A 15711-nucleotide genomic window follows, 5' to 3' on the forward strand; every position below is an offset into this window, starting at 1 on the left:
GAGGAATGTTTTTTCATTGTGTTTAATCAAAATTGCTAGCTGGACATTGTTTGGAAAACTTAACTCAGGTCTAATCTGGAACCAGAGGGCTCAGTGACTTAACTAATATCGGGCTTGTATAGAAGTGTAGGTCACGGCAGGATGGTAGTTTAGTAACTGTCCCAGCTGATCAGCTCTTCTTCATCTTCTTCGGATCAGTTATAAATCTGAAACATCACTGAAAAATGACAAATTGTTAATGGAAAATATTTTAAACTTTTTAAGTTGCCAGATGTGTCTAATCCTGCTTCATTTCTTCAGGCTTCATAGTTTTAAGATTGTGGACTCCTGCTTAGTTTTGGCCCAACTAGATATAACATTTGAAATACATATTTATATAGAAAGTACTGTCCTAATGCTCAGATGTCCAGGTGTCATTTGGAGAAAGAAAACCAAATATCTCATACTATGCTGAGAATATTCTTGATTCTCCTTCACCATCGTCACTTTATTATCTAGCACTTAGGTTTAGAATGGATATGGATCATGGGTATGACAAGAAACTCTTGATTTCACTACATGAAATAATGAACATGGTACTTTTGAAAATCAGTATTAATTAATAATTGAAGTAAAAGGTGAATAAAAGTAAAAGCTGCAAGTGTGAAAAGAAGACCTAATACTGAAGTTAAATCTAATAGTTACTTTAATTGCTTTGTAGCTTGTCTAAGGCTGAAACCATGTTGCATAATGTTAAACAGTAGAAAAAGTAGGTTATTTAAGAATTTTAACTTAAATTGTATTTAAAAAAACTACTGCTGCCTACTCAATGAAAGATATTTCAAAGTACTTTCTTTTTTTAGTCTACTGAGGATTGTAAATACAAGAAACATTTGCATATTTTGTAATCTTTCTGGTCCAAAAGCCAAAATGTGTCATAGGTGTCTCTGAATTACTGCCCTGTCTGCTGATAACAAGCACAATGATAGAATAACCTGTATGTCCTTCTCAAATATTACATTTTACTTAAAACAGGATTTAAACTCATTTGGGTCAGTTTAAACTTTCATTCGATCTGCTAAATATTCAAGGTAAAGGAAGCCTTTCAAAATATGAAATCAATACATGCATTTTGTGGCATCAGATGGTTGGTCCTCCTTTGATGCTTCTCTGCTCTTCTATCCCAAGTACTTCATGTTCCACACCAAAGGCGACACTTCACTTTGAACAACTGGAGTTCAAACTGTGCATAGAAAACATATTTAGATACTCTGAGTGCTTTTCCCCTCAGATGTACTAGGCTTTCTAAAAATGCTATTTTCCTTTAACTCTAACACTACTGTGGTCTAATGCATTTCAAGTAGACAGTAAAATTACACAAGTAATAATATGGCATTTAAAGGAATGAGGTAGATGCAATACTATGATGGATATGATAATGGAATTGTATTTATATGTTGTAATTACCAAATAAGTGATATATTTTGATCCCTTTTAATGAATTGTCAATAGTACCTGCAATTTGATTTAGATAGGCTTGTGTCTTTAAAGTAGTGTAACTACTAATATTATTTCTACAAAGTAATACAGTGCTATATTTAAAAGTTAATTTTATATTAATTATAATTTAAGTATTAATATCTTTGAATTTAATTTAGGGATTGTAATTGAATGCAAGATTACAATGCATTATTAATGTCTATTATTTAATGTTATTTATAATATCAAACCTCTTGTTGATATTTTAAGATAAGAAAATAGATGAGTAGATCATTATGCAGTGTAAAATTAGGAAAATGAAAGAGATGCACCTTCTCCCTGTTATCTCTGTTACTTTCTTTATTGCATTTTGTTTCACAAGATATTAAAGAACTAATGAATATTCAAATATATGCAAATCATATTCCAGCACCATACATCATACACACAAAACACATACACTTTACATATAATTATTTCCTACATATATCTCTATTTTACAAGACTATGGTGCTTTTATCCGTTACAGATGAGGTTTTGTAGGAATTGCATTCCTAAATTGACCCAAGAAATTGCCCAGATACAAAATTGTAGAACATCTAATTAAGTTTGCTATCAAAAACAATAGATGCAGCAACCTGTTAATTATCTTGCACTCCTCTCCTCACCCATCCTACACACGAAAAACAAGCTTTCTTTCTCTTTCACATCTTCACTTGCAAGACAGCAGGACATTCAGACTCTTTCAGCATTTGGTGAGACTAATTGCTCAAAATTGCTCATTTTTTATGTTTAGCACAATGTCACCTGAAGGAGCACCAACTCTTCCTGCTGCAATGTAATACAGAGAGCTGTGCTCTTATGCTGGTGCCTCCATTTATATGAATTGTCACAAGAACCAAATCCTTTCAGGATAACCCTGTAGGCACTTGTTCCTCCTAATAAATCTTCAACTTTTTCTGTTTAGCAAATTTTTTGGGTGGAGGAAGCTTTTTGTAGATCTTATCAGAAATTAACCAAAATTGATTTTGATAATATCCAAAATTCTGTGCTTTTTTCCAAATAAAAATATAAAACCTATGACATGCCATTATTTGAAAACAGACTGCCAAGTTCCAAATGAAACAATTTATATATCAAAATAATTAATATAACATAATTGCAGAACAAATGCCCAATTTATCATTTGGGAAAGTAAAAGATGCTATAGTGTGAACTTGGTGAAAACTGTCCTTGATGTTTTAAAATGAATTAATTCGTTCTCAACTATCATTTTAACTCTTGTATTCTCTTGCTAGATTAAGTCAATCTTATCACTCTATATCAGTACTACTCATTAGTACATTACATCCTAGATTATATGGAATAATACAAATAAATGGGTGTAGAAAAAATATTGAATATTTTTAGGAGAAAATTTTTGAGTTTGAAACTACAGTCTCAGAATTATGGGAAACACCACTGTAGAATTTTACCCTTCGTGATTCAGTGTGAGCGATGAAGACTGCAGTTAGCAGATTCATCCCCTTCTTTCCATCTTGTTATTTTATCCATTTCATATAGTTTTCCCCTTCCTCGTGAGATCACTTACCTATTTCTGTATCACATAAACCAGTTTCTTGCTGCAAACCCCCAGCTGCTTTTCTCTTATCATGACTGCACATCAAAAGGATGGTGACATTTTATTTACATGTGAATGATGCCTTTCTGAGAGAGGAAGAAGTGCTCTCTGGAAGTGCTGCTCTGTGTCTATCTACTATAGGAAAAGTAAGCAAGAAGCTTTTACTAAATACCTAATTTCCAGATGTCTAAAACTGCATTATGAAACCACCTTTGGAACACAGAATGTAAAATTCAGGGAGTAGCTAAACCTAACCTGTAGTCCTGGGTAGTTTTTTCTTTACCCACACCCCTCTTTGCTTCGGTGGGTCCATCTCTCTTCCTCTATTTTTTGGTCTATCATCTCTCTGCCTCATGCTTTAGCACCAGTAAAACTCAGCTGTGTCATTTAGTCACCTGCTATTTATGCAGGGACATTGCGCTGCTTCAGGAAGAGATCTTTCTTCATACTTGAACAACATGGCATACTATTCTTTTTCTTCTGTTTATTTTGCCTGTTCTAATATTATTATTTCCTCTAAAAAAAAAAACCTTTTCCTTTTTTTCTTTCATGATGCATATGTTTCATTTTTTAATCTTTTCAATCTCTCCAGTTACACTTTCGTAACCTTGTTCAGCTCTGTAGTGATGACTGTGCCAATTTATGTGCCAAAAAACCTAAGAAATAAAGCCCATATGTTACTTTGTTTTGAATTTTCCCTAATTTCTGTGTTTCTCTTCTCCACTCCACTCCAGTGCTTTTGGGTAAAAATTCATCAGCTGAACATGTCTTAAAGTGCTTTGCTGTATAAGAACAAACTGAACCAGAAATAAAAGTGCTTTGCTGAACTCAGGTCTGAGAGAAGATGGTACACTTGAGGGCAGCAGCCTTTTGTCATAAAAATGTGCAGAACCTATTTCAAGGAAGGGTTTATTAGTATTTCGGTAATATCAGAATGGAATTATACAGTCTCTTGTGAAGGATCATTGTCTTTTAATATGTTATATATATATATATATGTATTTACAAGCACAGAAAAATTTAAGTTGGAAGAAACCTCTGCAGGTCTCCAGCTCTGACAACCAGTGTAAAGCAGTGCCAAATCTGAAATTTGGCTTCTTGAGGCCCTACTCCATCTGAATTATGGAAATCTCAATGAATAAAGATCCTACAGCCTCTCGTGCAGCCTATCGCAGCACTCAGTCATCATTTAGTCCCTAAGAGAATAGTTTTTTCCTTCTGTCCAACTACAATTTCCTTTGCAGCAATTTGCATTGAGTCTTTTTGGTATGAGTCTCTTGAAAAGTCTGGCTCCATCTTTGTTATAATCCTCCCAAGTAGCAGCTGGCAGCAGTTCAATCACCGTTTGGACTTCTCTTTCCCAGGCTGAAAAAACCCAGCCTTTCCTTGAATTCATGATCCAGTCCCTTTGGTGGTCCTTCTCTGGTCTCTCTCTGGTTTGCTGATGTCTTTACTACACTGGGGACCCACAACTGGACATAAAGAACTTGAAACTATTACATGAGCCAGCCACAAGGTAATAAATCAGTAGCTGGAAAACATTGCGTCTGGCCAAATAGAGCAAAATGCTGGTAAATTTCTGCAAAGATGAAGAAGAACAAGACAGAAATGCCCTCCATCCCCACAGTGTACGGCAAGGGCACTAGGGAAATTCAAATTATGAAACGTTCTTGATGAAATATTAATAAAACCATACTATGGTCTTAATTGCTATAATTTAACACCCTGTATGGTATAAATATTTTAGAAACATGGTAAAATGGAACATTAAGAAGGGGTCAAGGGATAATAATATACATTAATCTCGATTGGCGGAGATGTATACTTCATACTTAATTTATGTTTAAACTACTGTTCTATATTCATTTTTGAAGAGCAGTGAGTGGAATAAGCTGTATGTATGTATCTTACTTTGAGACATACATATTATGTGTTTATGTGTAGGTTATTGTAGGTATTTATAAAGTAAAGGGCTCTGTTGTGTGACACATATATATATACATATAAAAGGAATTTATTTGCTTTCACAAGAGCTTCATCTCCTTTAGAAATCAGTCACGGATCCAGCAGTCTACAAAAGCAAGGGGGAGAGGAAATATGCAAACCATTCTCACAAAATTCTTTCCTGAGGGTCATTATCTGCACTGCCCTTGTAACAGCCACCTTTCTTTTTCAGTAACAAATATTGCTTTTAAGGCTGGTTTCCATGTACTTGCGTCAAGGGGAAGCTCTGGAAACAAGCCTGTGCTGTGGCCGTGCTGGCAGGGAAGGGAGAGTACTGCAAGGATGGCTCCATGTGCAGCCTTAGGTGTATTTTACAGTCTGTCTTGGTAGGAGAAAGTCTGCCTGCCAAACGGAGCAGTCAGAGAGCAGTCAGAAAACATTTCACCAAGCTTTCAACTCTTTTATAGATTTTCACCCCATAAGGAAGATATTGTGCTATTTTTTGCAGAAAATAGCATGCAGAAATTGCTTGAAATTGCTGGCACTCTAGTAGTGACCTATGCCCATGTATGCATAAAGCAGATGGGCATTTCATTTACATTTATCGTAAATTGTATGCAGTAATGATTTCTATGTGTTAAATAGCATAATCCATACAAGTCTGACAGTCTCACAAAGGCTGTGGGCCAATGTCCTCTTTTGAATGCATCAGTTCCACTGAAAGAGGTTATCGTACCCTTGACAAATGTTACTGCTGCCTTGTATCTGCTGGTAGAACTGCTCCTGTGATCACTCTCTAAACTGCATCAGTCAAAATTTACCAGGTAAACCCAAATGGTTTAAATAGTAGATTTTTTTGCTAATGATGCATGTTTTGCCAAAAGAAAGCATAAGGGGCTACCTACAAGAGTGCATAGCTGGCATTTTGAGGGACAATAACCTCTTTTACCAGCAGAACTTGCTTCTGATACATAGTATTAGTCCACAACCTCACACTCTGTTGTCTGCCTTGTTTGGTTCTAATATTTCTGCAGTTTCTTGTGATTTGTTTGGAAAAACCCAGCATGATAGAAAAGATTTTCTTTCTGAATGTAGAATTCTTCCACAGCATGCACAGAGATCTGAGATATGGGACAGCATTTTGCCCAATGACAGGTTTATAATCCAATTTATAATCCACTCAGATTGAACTGGAACCGCAGGGAGTGGGACAGTCCAGGTACACTCTTTTACACTATGTAGGGATGTCTTAAAAATTATTTTCATAGCATTGACAGAGGAGCGATGGTGCCAGCAGAAACTCATGCCGCTAAGTACTGGGTCAAGCCTAACGCAAAAGAGACACCTCTAGGTCACACCAATTACAGAAAAGGAAAGTTTTGCCTTTGCTTCCAGAGCTTCTGGAAGAGCTGATCAGAGTGCCCTTTCCTGCCATTTCTCCTTATTTTAAACCTGACAAGTCTTTTCTGCTCTTTTAAACAGTGAAACTGTGAAAGTGCTGCAGTTTTTAGAGGATTCATAAGGATTAGCTAATCATATCAACACCTGAACCAAAAAAATAAGAAAGAAGGTAGCGTGGATGGATGTTGCTTTGGTATTATGCTGTCTTGTAGGCTATTATTGATTCCTCATTATCTTTACTCCTATCTCTGTAGGCATTTACTGTCTCCAGTTTTTAGTAGCTATAAGCTTTTCCGCACAGGAACCACCTTTTATCCAGTGTCTTACCCAGGAGGATCCTGGCCACGAGAAGAATTTGTAGGTGAAATAATAACAACGATAACTATACTTTGAGTATGACTTCAGCAGTCCTGGCTGGCTAAAGTAAGGAAGACTCTGGGGACAGGAGAAAAAAACTGTATAAGAGCTCACTGGGGTTTTGAATTTCTGGTACCTACTGAACAAGCTCTGAAGAAAAGCCTTCAGAGTCTTGCAATAGGAACTTTAACCTTATCCTGTTAAGCTGTCCCCAAGAGCTGCAAAGCAGACATTCTCCACACACTTAGAGCTTTCCTATGAAGTCCTTCTCATTCCCATGGTATATGCATGCCTGCACACACCTGTTCACATGCAAATTCTGTAAACGCATTTAGGACCCAGTTATTTATGTAGACAAGTATTTATCCTCCTTAATTTGTACTTCACCCATCCAAGGATAAACATAATCAATTTTTATTCTATGATTTAAGTTTATAGCCTTTCAAAATATTTGGCCCGTATGTCTGAACTACAAGCAGGCTTCACCAACTCTTCCAGTTTTGCTGATTTTAAAGACATTATTTTAAAGGTAACAAAGTAGTCTTCAAAGTTTTCATTAAGGCAGAATTATGAAATTTTTTTCTGTGAAATGATGGGCAAGTTAACATTGTCCCTATTCACTCTCACCTGGAATGTTTATTGTGATTCCTGTTACTAGTGGCATCCTCGGTAATAAATATTTTCATTTTATTCTGAGAGTACAGCAAATAGATTTTGTTAGTGAATGACCTTGTGCATTAGCTGTGTTATTCATGATTTAGTGAGCCAGTCAGTTGAAATATTGCTAATGCTTTTCCAACTCAGTCTTGTTACATTTGTGCCATGAGGATGACATTAAGTGTAGTTGTAGATGAATAACAAATAACACGGCTTGTAGTTGTGTTGTGGATCATTAAAGAAATGAACCTACAGGGTACTGTTTTATTAACTGAGGAAATGATTGAAAACAAATGACAGTTCTTGGACGTGTATTTATTAAAAATAGCAACTGTTTGGCATGCTGAGTTTTAGTGATAGGGCCTCTTAAATTTTTCATATAGTACTGCAAATGCACTACAGTGTCCATCCAAAGATTTTGACTGATTTTTTAATAAGAGTAAGAATAATTCATACATTTCAGGCTGTTTAGATGACAAGATTCAGAGTGGTGTAAGCAGGAAAATGCTAAAAATGTACAGCATAGCAGGGATGAGAATTAATAATTGGATGCCAATATGCTTATTTTTAAATATTATAAATTATAATTTTAAAGAGTGTCAGTGTATTTTACAGGGAGACCCTTGAGAGGAGTGGAACACTTCTTTAAAAGTGCAAAGTCTGGGCTTGTTTATGTTTTTCTGAGTCCTTTGGGGTTTTTTATGTTAAAACATAATAGAAGCCATAGAAAAAGTAGCTGGTAGGCTTTGGAAGAAATGGTCTAGTCCTTTTCCCTTGCCCCAATAACACATCATCCATTCGAAAGAAAGCACACAAGGTTGGTTAAATTCCAGATAACTGAAACATTAACATTACTAGAAAAGTGGGAACAAGGGAGAAAATTGTATTTTAGATATTACTATTCCTGGACACAAGGTAGGCAAATATTTTTGTTTCCATTAGATGGAAATGTCCATATCTTATTTTTTCTCTTTTTTTCTCTTATTTTTTCTACTTTTTCAATAGCATTAAAAGGATAAGGAATGGATCTTATATAAAAGTTTATATTTTAAAGAGGACAGGTGGTTCTTATTTATATAAATAAAAAAAAAAAAAGGAGGAGATGCAGTAGATATCCTGAGGGATTAAAATGAAGTACATGAAAGGAGAGAATATTCAAATAGAAGTAAAAAGCAGGTACAAAACTAAAATACATAACTACCCTTGCAAAGCCAAGTAACTGCAAATACCTGTTTGATTTTTGGTAGCATTTTCATCACAAGAAAAGTAAAATAATCTGTTGAATTCTTGATAAAAGAAGGCAGTAAAACTGTGCTTTTCTAATGCTATTTCAAAAAACATACATTTTAAAACATACATAGCCAAAACATGGTTAATTTTCATTGTTAGTACTCAAAATTCTTATTGACAGGCACCAACTTCCTTATATTATTTAGGAGAATATTTTTGATAATGATTTTCTGAAGGTCTATGAGAAAGTATTTAGAATAGATAATGATTTTTCATTTCTGCAGTTCTAATTCATATAAACTGGTTTTGTTCATATTTCAAGAACACAACTATCATGCTGACACCACAGTTTGAAAATTCTTCTCTGTAGCCATGGTATCGTCTATAGGACTGTTTCACTGCTAAAGTATTTTGGAGATTTTGTACATACGTTCCTTATAAGGTTATGCCTGTGGGAAAAATAAATTGGATTGATTGACCTAACAGGGCTTTCCAGGCCTATATTTATATATGATGAATAAATGATACCTATCTCAGGGTGTGATAAGTATACCTCTGGCAATATCTACTTGCTTCTCTTGACTAGTGAGGGAACCTTGACTGGTTTCTTAGTTGAGACAGCCGCATTAGTAGAAATGGATCCCATCATTAACAAAAAAGCTCCAGAGAAATAAAAGAAAAACTGTTATTGCATATATCCCTAACTCCTTTACTACAATTTGAATATCACATTTTAGTACAGAAGTATGCTCATTTTAAACAACAGTTAAGACAATAAACACAATTGAGCAGCTATTTATTAAATAAGTAAAAAAAAATCAATGCCACCAATCAGGCAGAAAGAGCGTATTGGAAATATATACCTAACCTATGCGAATAGACAGCTATGTGAGGTCCTGACGTATCAGGTCTTTGCTACTCTGTCCTTGAATTGTATCTGACCATAGGATATTAGGGACATGGAAAGCAGAAGGTTTAGAGAGTGTAAGGTGATGTTATTTTAGTGAATGAATTTGAAAACACAGACAGTTCTTGCCAGCCTCTCAAATATGGCCCAGTTTTTCTCTATCTGCAACTTGCAGTGCCGCTATTTGCCTGACAAATGGATTTGGTGTGTATTTTTTGAACAGAATTCAAGACAAACAGAAATGGAAAATTCCTTGATTGTGTGCATGGAGATTTGGCTGTCTTGTACTAAAAACTATGAGAATGCAAAGGTGCACTGGGAGTGCTGAGCATAGCCTGAATTTCCATCTACTGGTTTTATTGGCTAGAGTAGATTGTAAAGGATGTGTGCCCTCAGAATTGCTGGAGATGCAAACAATATTTTAAATTACTCCAGGCAGCAAGGTACTGCATCTGAACAGATTGAAATCTGAAATGTTGATATCAGAAATTAAATTAATGCATGTGAGATTGAAACAATATCTAATTAAAATAATTTGAAAAATGACTTGAAAATTGAATATGACATAATATTTAGCAGGCTGTCGCCAGTACAGCTATGCGGCTTTGACTTGTCTGCAACCATTTTCATTACAGGCCTGGCTGCCAGTTAACTAGAAATCACACATGAAGCAAGGATCTCATACCATCAGATTGAAAGACAAAATACCCCTTGCTCGCATGCTGTGTACTTGTCCCTCACTAATTGAATTGTAAAATTTAATGAAGGGACCCTTCTCCTCCTCGTATCCATCCTTCTTCTCCGCTTGAATCCATAATTTTTGTTTCAAGCTGCAGCATTTTGAATGTTCGTGTTCTCTTTTTTACTTACTTACTTGCAGCCTGATGCTACTCCTGCCCAGGGAGAGGAATTACAGATTCACAGGCTGTAGCCTCTGGAAGAAGTGCCCAGGGCTGGACACAGGGTCTCCACACACTACCCTGTAGACATACACCGAAGTCAGGCAGAGTGTATCTTATATTACAGAAAGTCTGTTCTTCTGAACATGATCATACCTAAGTATCTAAATTAAAGTTCATTGAAGTACTTTTTAATTACTTCCAACAAAGGAACCTGAATAAAATGGAAAAAGCATGTGTATCTCTGGGTTGTTCTGTAGGGAAAAGACCTGGAGAGTGCTGAACTAACACTGTGTTTTTCCTCTGTCTCATTCTCATTTAGTGGTGTGACTGCTTCAGCAGTTTCAGGACATGCATTGACTGTGCAAAAGTGACTGTGCTCTTCTCAAAGGGGAGAGAGCCCAAAAGTTATGGGAATCCATTGTCATTGAATTGCAAGGGACAAAGGTTTTAGTACCTGTTATGTATATGCATAGTGCAGCGTGAGTGTCTGCCAGAAAGTAAAGGCAGTTTTTCTGGACCACCCTATGAAGAAGCTTTCCATATAGTTGAGGGTTCTTTGTAGGGAAGGAGGTGCGAATAAATGCAACATTTGTTTGTCTTAGATTTGGGAGACTTGTTTAAAAGTTTGACCTGTAACAAACACCTTCTCTCTGGATTTCCCTTCCTCCTTTTCCCTTTCCTTTTCTCAAACAGGGGATATAAATTATTTTTTTCTGAATGTGGCTCTAAGGAAGCAACTTTGCAACAAGCTGCTGGGAAGACAGTTATTGTAGAATTTCTCTGACAGCCTACAGTAAATCTGAATTAATTGCCCTCTATCACTTCGTTGACTGGAGGTCCAAGTCAATATAGTTAGTGAGTCTGGGACATGAATTCACTCATTCTAAAATGGGCATGTAATAGAGGTCAGGGGAATAATATGTCTGTTATTACTTTTTCTTTTCCTATGTTTAATTAAATATAGCACACTCTCAAAGTGAGATTCACAGCAGAAAAATAAGGTTTCCTTGTGAGTGACACCGCCTTTCTGCAAATATTTAAGTATGGTTTCTTTTCTGAAGGTGATAAACCCTGCAGCAGCACAGGAGACAGACTGAGGAAGCCTCCTGCAGAAATCCTTCCCTCATTGCGCTTGTGCCAGCGTGCTCTCCCACGGTTAAGCTGGAGGGTGCAGAAAGGCTTGGCAACCTGCTTTATAGCAGACCTTCGTAAACCACTCATTTGTCAGGGCTTCCTTCTTCCAGAAGTGCTTTAATGAGACTGGAGGTGTGCTCAAAGCTCTGTGTAACTTGCTTCTCCTAATAACTGTGGGACTTTAAGGTTAAACCTGCCAACTGCAAAACTAGACACTCAAATTCCTGACTATGCAACCGATGGATAACTTTTCTGAAGGAAATAAATGTTAGCCCCCAAGAACACACATCAGATTTTCCTCAGGCTAGTGATGACTACTAACAGTAACAACCCCTTCCCTTAAACACTCAGTAGCACCCGCATCGTGCTCTCTAATAGAGCAAAGCCATTAAGTTGTCCCCATTGTAATTTAGATCACAGAAGAGACTTCCACAGATTCCTTCAGGTTAAAATAACTGGTATATGGAGAGTAGGCAAAATTATTCCACTGTAGCTGCGTGCTTAATTATATGGAATACTGCATAAATTGTCAAGTGCAAAGAATTATTCTGATAAATTAAAATACTAATTAAATAGGCTATTGCAGAATTTTGAGAACATTATAGGGCTCCGCTTCTTCAGGTAATTTGCATATCCTTCATCTAGTGAATTTAATTTAAAGGCCTCCTTTTTTGTGTGTTTGGAAGCCCTTTTTGTTTCAGAAGATTAAAAAAGGGATTTATATGTTGCTAACTGGGTTGGGTTTAGTTTTTTGTTGGGTTTTTTTCCTTTTTTTGAATAACTTTTATTACGCCTCTTTGCTAATGAGTTTGAAAGTTCTCCATTAGTATTTCAGGACTTTGAACTTTGGCCATAAAAATTCAACTTTGGTGGAATGTGCAATATTACCCAGAATTATCATTTCCAGTTCATAAAATTTGGAACAGAAACACCATCTGCTGTATATTTATATTGGAATAAAAGCTAGCATGTAGTACACTAAAATACTTTTAAAAAATTTAGGTCAGTTTTCAAAGTATTAGTAGCTTGTTCTTAATATCTGAATTTATTTTCCCACCGCTTCTTCCTTATCTACCTGTAGGCTTCTGACTGTGTTCTGTTGTCTTAAATTCTCAGTTGTTGTTATGCATAGAAAAAGTTACCTAGTTATGTTCACTGCTCAGCAACTTCAAGCAGTTACTTGATACATGGTTGATGCTTCAGTACCACTGTTTTTGACAGAATTTCTTGACCTTCCTGAGCTGCTTGTGGAGTTCAAGGTTAGCTAAAATATGTTCCTGTACACGTCTGGAGTGAACATGCTGGAAACTGTCTGCCGTGTCTCTCTCCGCAGCCTGACAGTGCCTGAGCTTGACCATTTTCAGGTTATGATTTAATCAATAACACATCGTGTCTTCATGCCTTCTAACTTTGGCAGGGTTTATGTCAGCATGGCTGTCAGAGCCGTCCTTTGTGTTTTAGCCAATATGAGAGGGGAAAGGGAGGTCTTAAGTGATTTTTTTTGTTTTTTTAATATCAAAGCTTCAATAATTAAAGTCTGCGGGAAAACCATAAAAAGGAGGTCGAATATGTAGTAGTAATTATAAAATTCAGTGATTCAGCAGACCCAATATTTTCTATTAACTCTTCATGTGGTAGGAAATGACGCACAGGGATTTAGGCCTTGTTCTCTATTTATACTCATTTATTTTGTAGGCACTCTACTGTGTAGTTTTTTCAATCCAGAGCTACTAAAGAATCATTTGTTGGACCATTCAGTTTCTGTAGAGGAGGTCATGCACTTTCTGTTTTTATAAATCTAATTTCTTGCATTTAGTACAAAACTGACTTTACTGCATACGCTGTATGTGGGGCAGTTAGTGTGGTCGCGTAGCACACCTTTGCAGCAAATGGCACATCCAAAAGGGAGAGAGTTGTTACATTGCATGGCAGGTCATCAGCCATCATGAAGCTCATAGTCCAGAGTTCATCTCAAGGCTGAAAATCTTACTTATTGTTTGGAAATTCATACTCCGTATACAACAGTGAAAATGTAGCCTCAAATCACATGGTCCAGGTGACTCTAATTCTCACATGATCCCTGTGCCTCTCGATAGAGTAAATATGTTTGTTGATGTGTAAATCATGGCATAAATATTAAGTATGAGAGTATTGTATGCAGTCTTTAGGCTGTCGACCAGGAAAACACGCATTTAAGCTTTCTTATCTTGGGACTCAGTGTTACTATCTGCTTAATCAGTAGCATATTAAAAAAGAAGGAAAATAAAGCTGTGTGAGTCTAAAAGGTGCATAGAGCTTCCCTCTCTGTTTAAATTGCAGGCAATATTCATCCCTTGCACAAGGCAGTCAGAAAAGTTTCCTTGTATTAGAATTACTTGAGTTTTTATTTCTTAGTCTTTATACATGCAAACTCTTAGCAAAATCTTTCCACATTTTGGATATGTGATGAGAGATTGAGTCCTAATGATATGACTTGTCTCTAAAATAAATGTGAGTCATTTGTATTGCACTTTGGACAAACTAAATAAAGTATCACTTCACAATAATACTGCTTCTGAGATTTGTCTGCTGCAATCTGAACTGTTTTGAATGCTTCAAATAGCAACAATTAAAGCATATTTTTCATGATTTGTGAGAAATATCTGAATTATTTTCAGTATTTTTATGTAAATTTACTATGTATGATATGTTCTTATCGCACTTCATGTCCTTTCTGGTAGGAATGTTTCCTTTAGGCAACTTAAATTAAGAAGCTGAGTCTATCCAAATTGTCTCCATAATCAAAGGAAAGAGATAGGTGCCCTGCAGACGTGTGTAAGATATGTTGGGTGACTCATCACATTAAATGCCCATCTCTCTGCATTGACTGCAGAGAGAACCTAGATGACTCACTTGGAGTAGATAGTCAATGACTAGATGGCTAAAGGGAGGGGAGTTAAACAAGGCTGAAAGGCTTCATTTCTGCTCATAAATAAATCAAGCCAGATGCCTGGGTTCTGGCCATGAATCCAACTGAGAGAGTTTGCATCTAGAAGGTTGAAGTCTTCGCATTGAAAACAGGATTACCATACTCATATCCCAGCTGGGAATAATCTCATTCTTGTGCTGTCCCCAGAACTGTGGTTGACCGTGGTTTTGTCAGAATACTAGTAGGCAAATGTCAAAATCATGTGAAGAACATAGTAATGATTTTAAAGCATAGGCAATGGTAAGAGTGCTCAAGTTCATGCCCTGAGCATGTTTCAGTTGCAAGTATAGCTGTAGTCTTAGTGATTATTGCCTCTGTTTTGGATTTAGCTGTTTTATTCTGTATTACTTCATTTTTGTTTTGAATGCTTTCACTGATATAGAAGCTGATAATCAAGAAAAAAACCTTAAATTTCTAAAAAAACAGCATTGTGCATCACATCCTGACGTTGTGAAATAAGCTATTTATCTTACCTGCTAGGTAAGACTGTATGTCTTGTGGCATTTCCTACACGGTGACAGTTCTGTCATAACTATAATGCACTGCTTGTCAGTGCAAGGAAAACAGTGGGAAGTTTCCACTGAAGAGAACCGTCCAGACATGTTGTGTATATGTGTTAAATGTGTGTGATGCTACGTGTACAAGGGAACTAGAATTAGTTTGGTTTTCTTTTTCACAAAACACCAAACAATTAATCGCATACCTATGCATTCAAAGAACTGACTAGCAGCATTACTATCAGGCAAAGAAATTCCATAGATGGCATAGGTAGAAAATGTAGAATAAATTTATTGATTTATTGAAGGCTGGTTATATTGTAATGCTGCAAAATCATGGTTTCAGTTTCAGCTTTCCTGTAATTCTTTCAATCTTAATTTTGTTTACAGCCATAAACAAAGAGAAGCTTGAAAAAACAACTGGACTGAAAATTCTGCAGACTGGTGTGGGGGAGGTAAGTGGCTTGAGGGTCTTTTGCGCTCTCAAAAACATTTTAATTGTTTTTTTTAAGAAATCTTGGAGCTCATGAACATTTGTGAGCTACCAGTCTGATAGTGCTAAGGGCCTTTTTATGATATAGTCGCATCTGTCAAAATACAATCTGCTGCACAAATAGCACTGTGTCCCACAGAGA

General features: G+C 36.3%; 1 protein-coding gene across 1 annotated transcript in view; it reads left to right on the forward strand.

The window, feature by feature from the left end:
* PTPRN2 (protein tyrosine phosphatase receptor type N2) overlaps positions 1 to 15711 on the forward strand; it is a 653541-nt gene that overhangs the window by 395065 nt on the left and 242765 nt on the right. The window contains exon 12 of the mRNA XM_054058934.1: positions 15467 to 15531. Within this exon, the coding sequence (XP_053914909.1) occupies positions 15467 to 15531 (65 nt within the window). The remainder of the gene's footprint in view (positions 1 to 15466; positions 15532 to 15711) is intronic.

The sequence above is a fragment of the Cuculus canorus genome, chromosome 2, assembly GCF_017976375.1.
Source record: "Cuculus canorus isolate bCucCan1 chromosome 2, bCucCan1.pri, whole genome shotgun sequence".
NCBI lineage: Eukaryota > Metazoa > Chordata > Aves > Cuculiformes > Cuculidae > Cuculus > Cuculus canorus.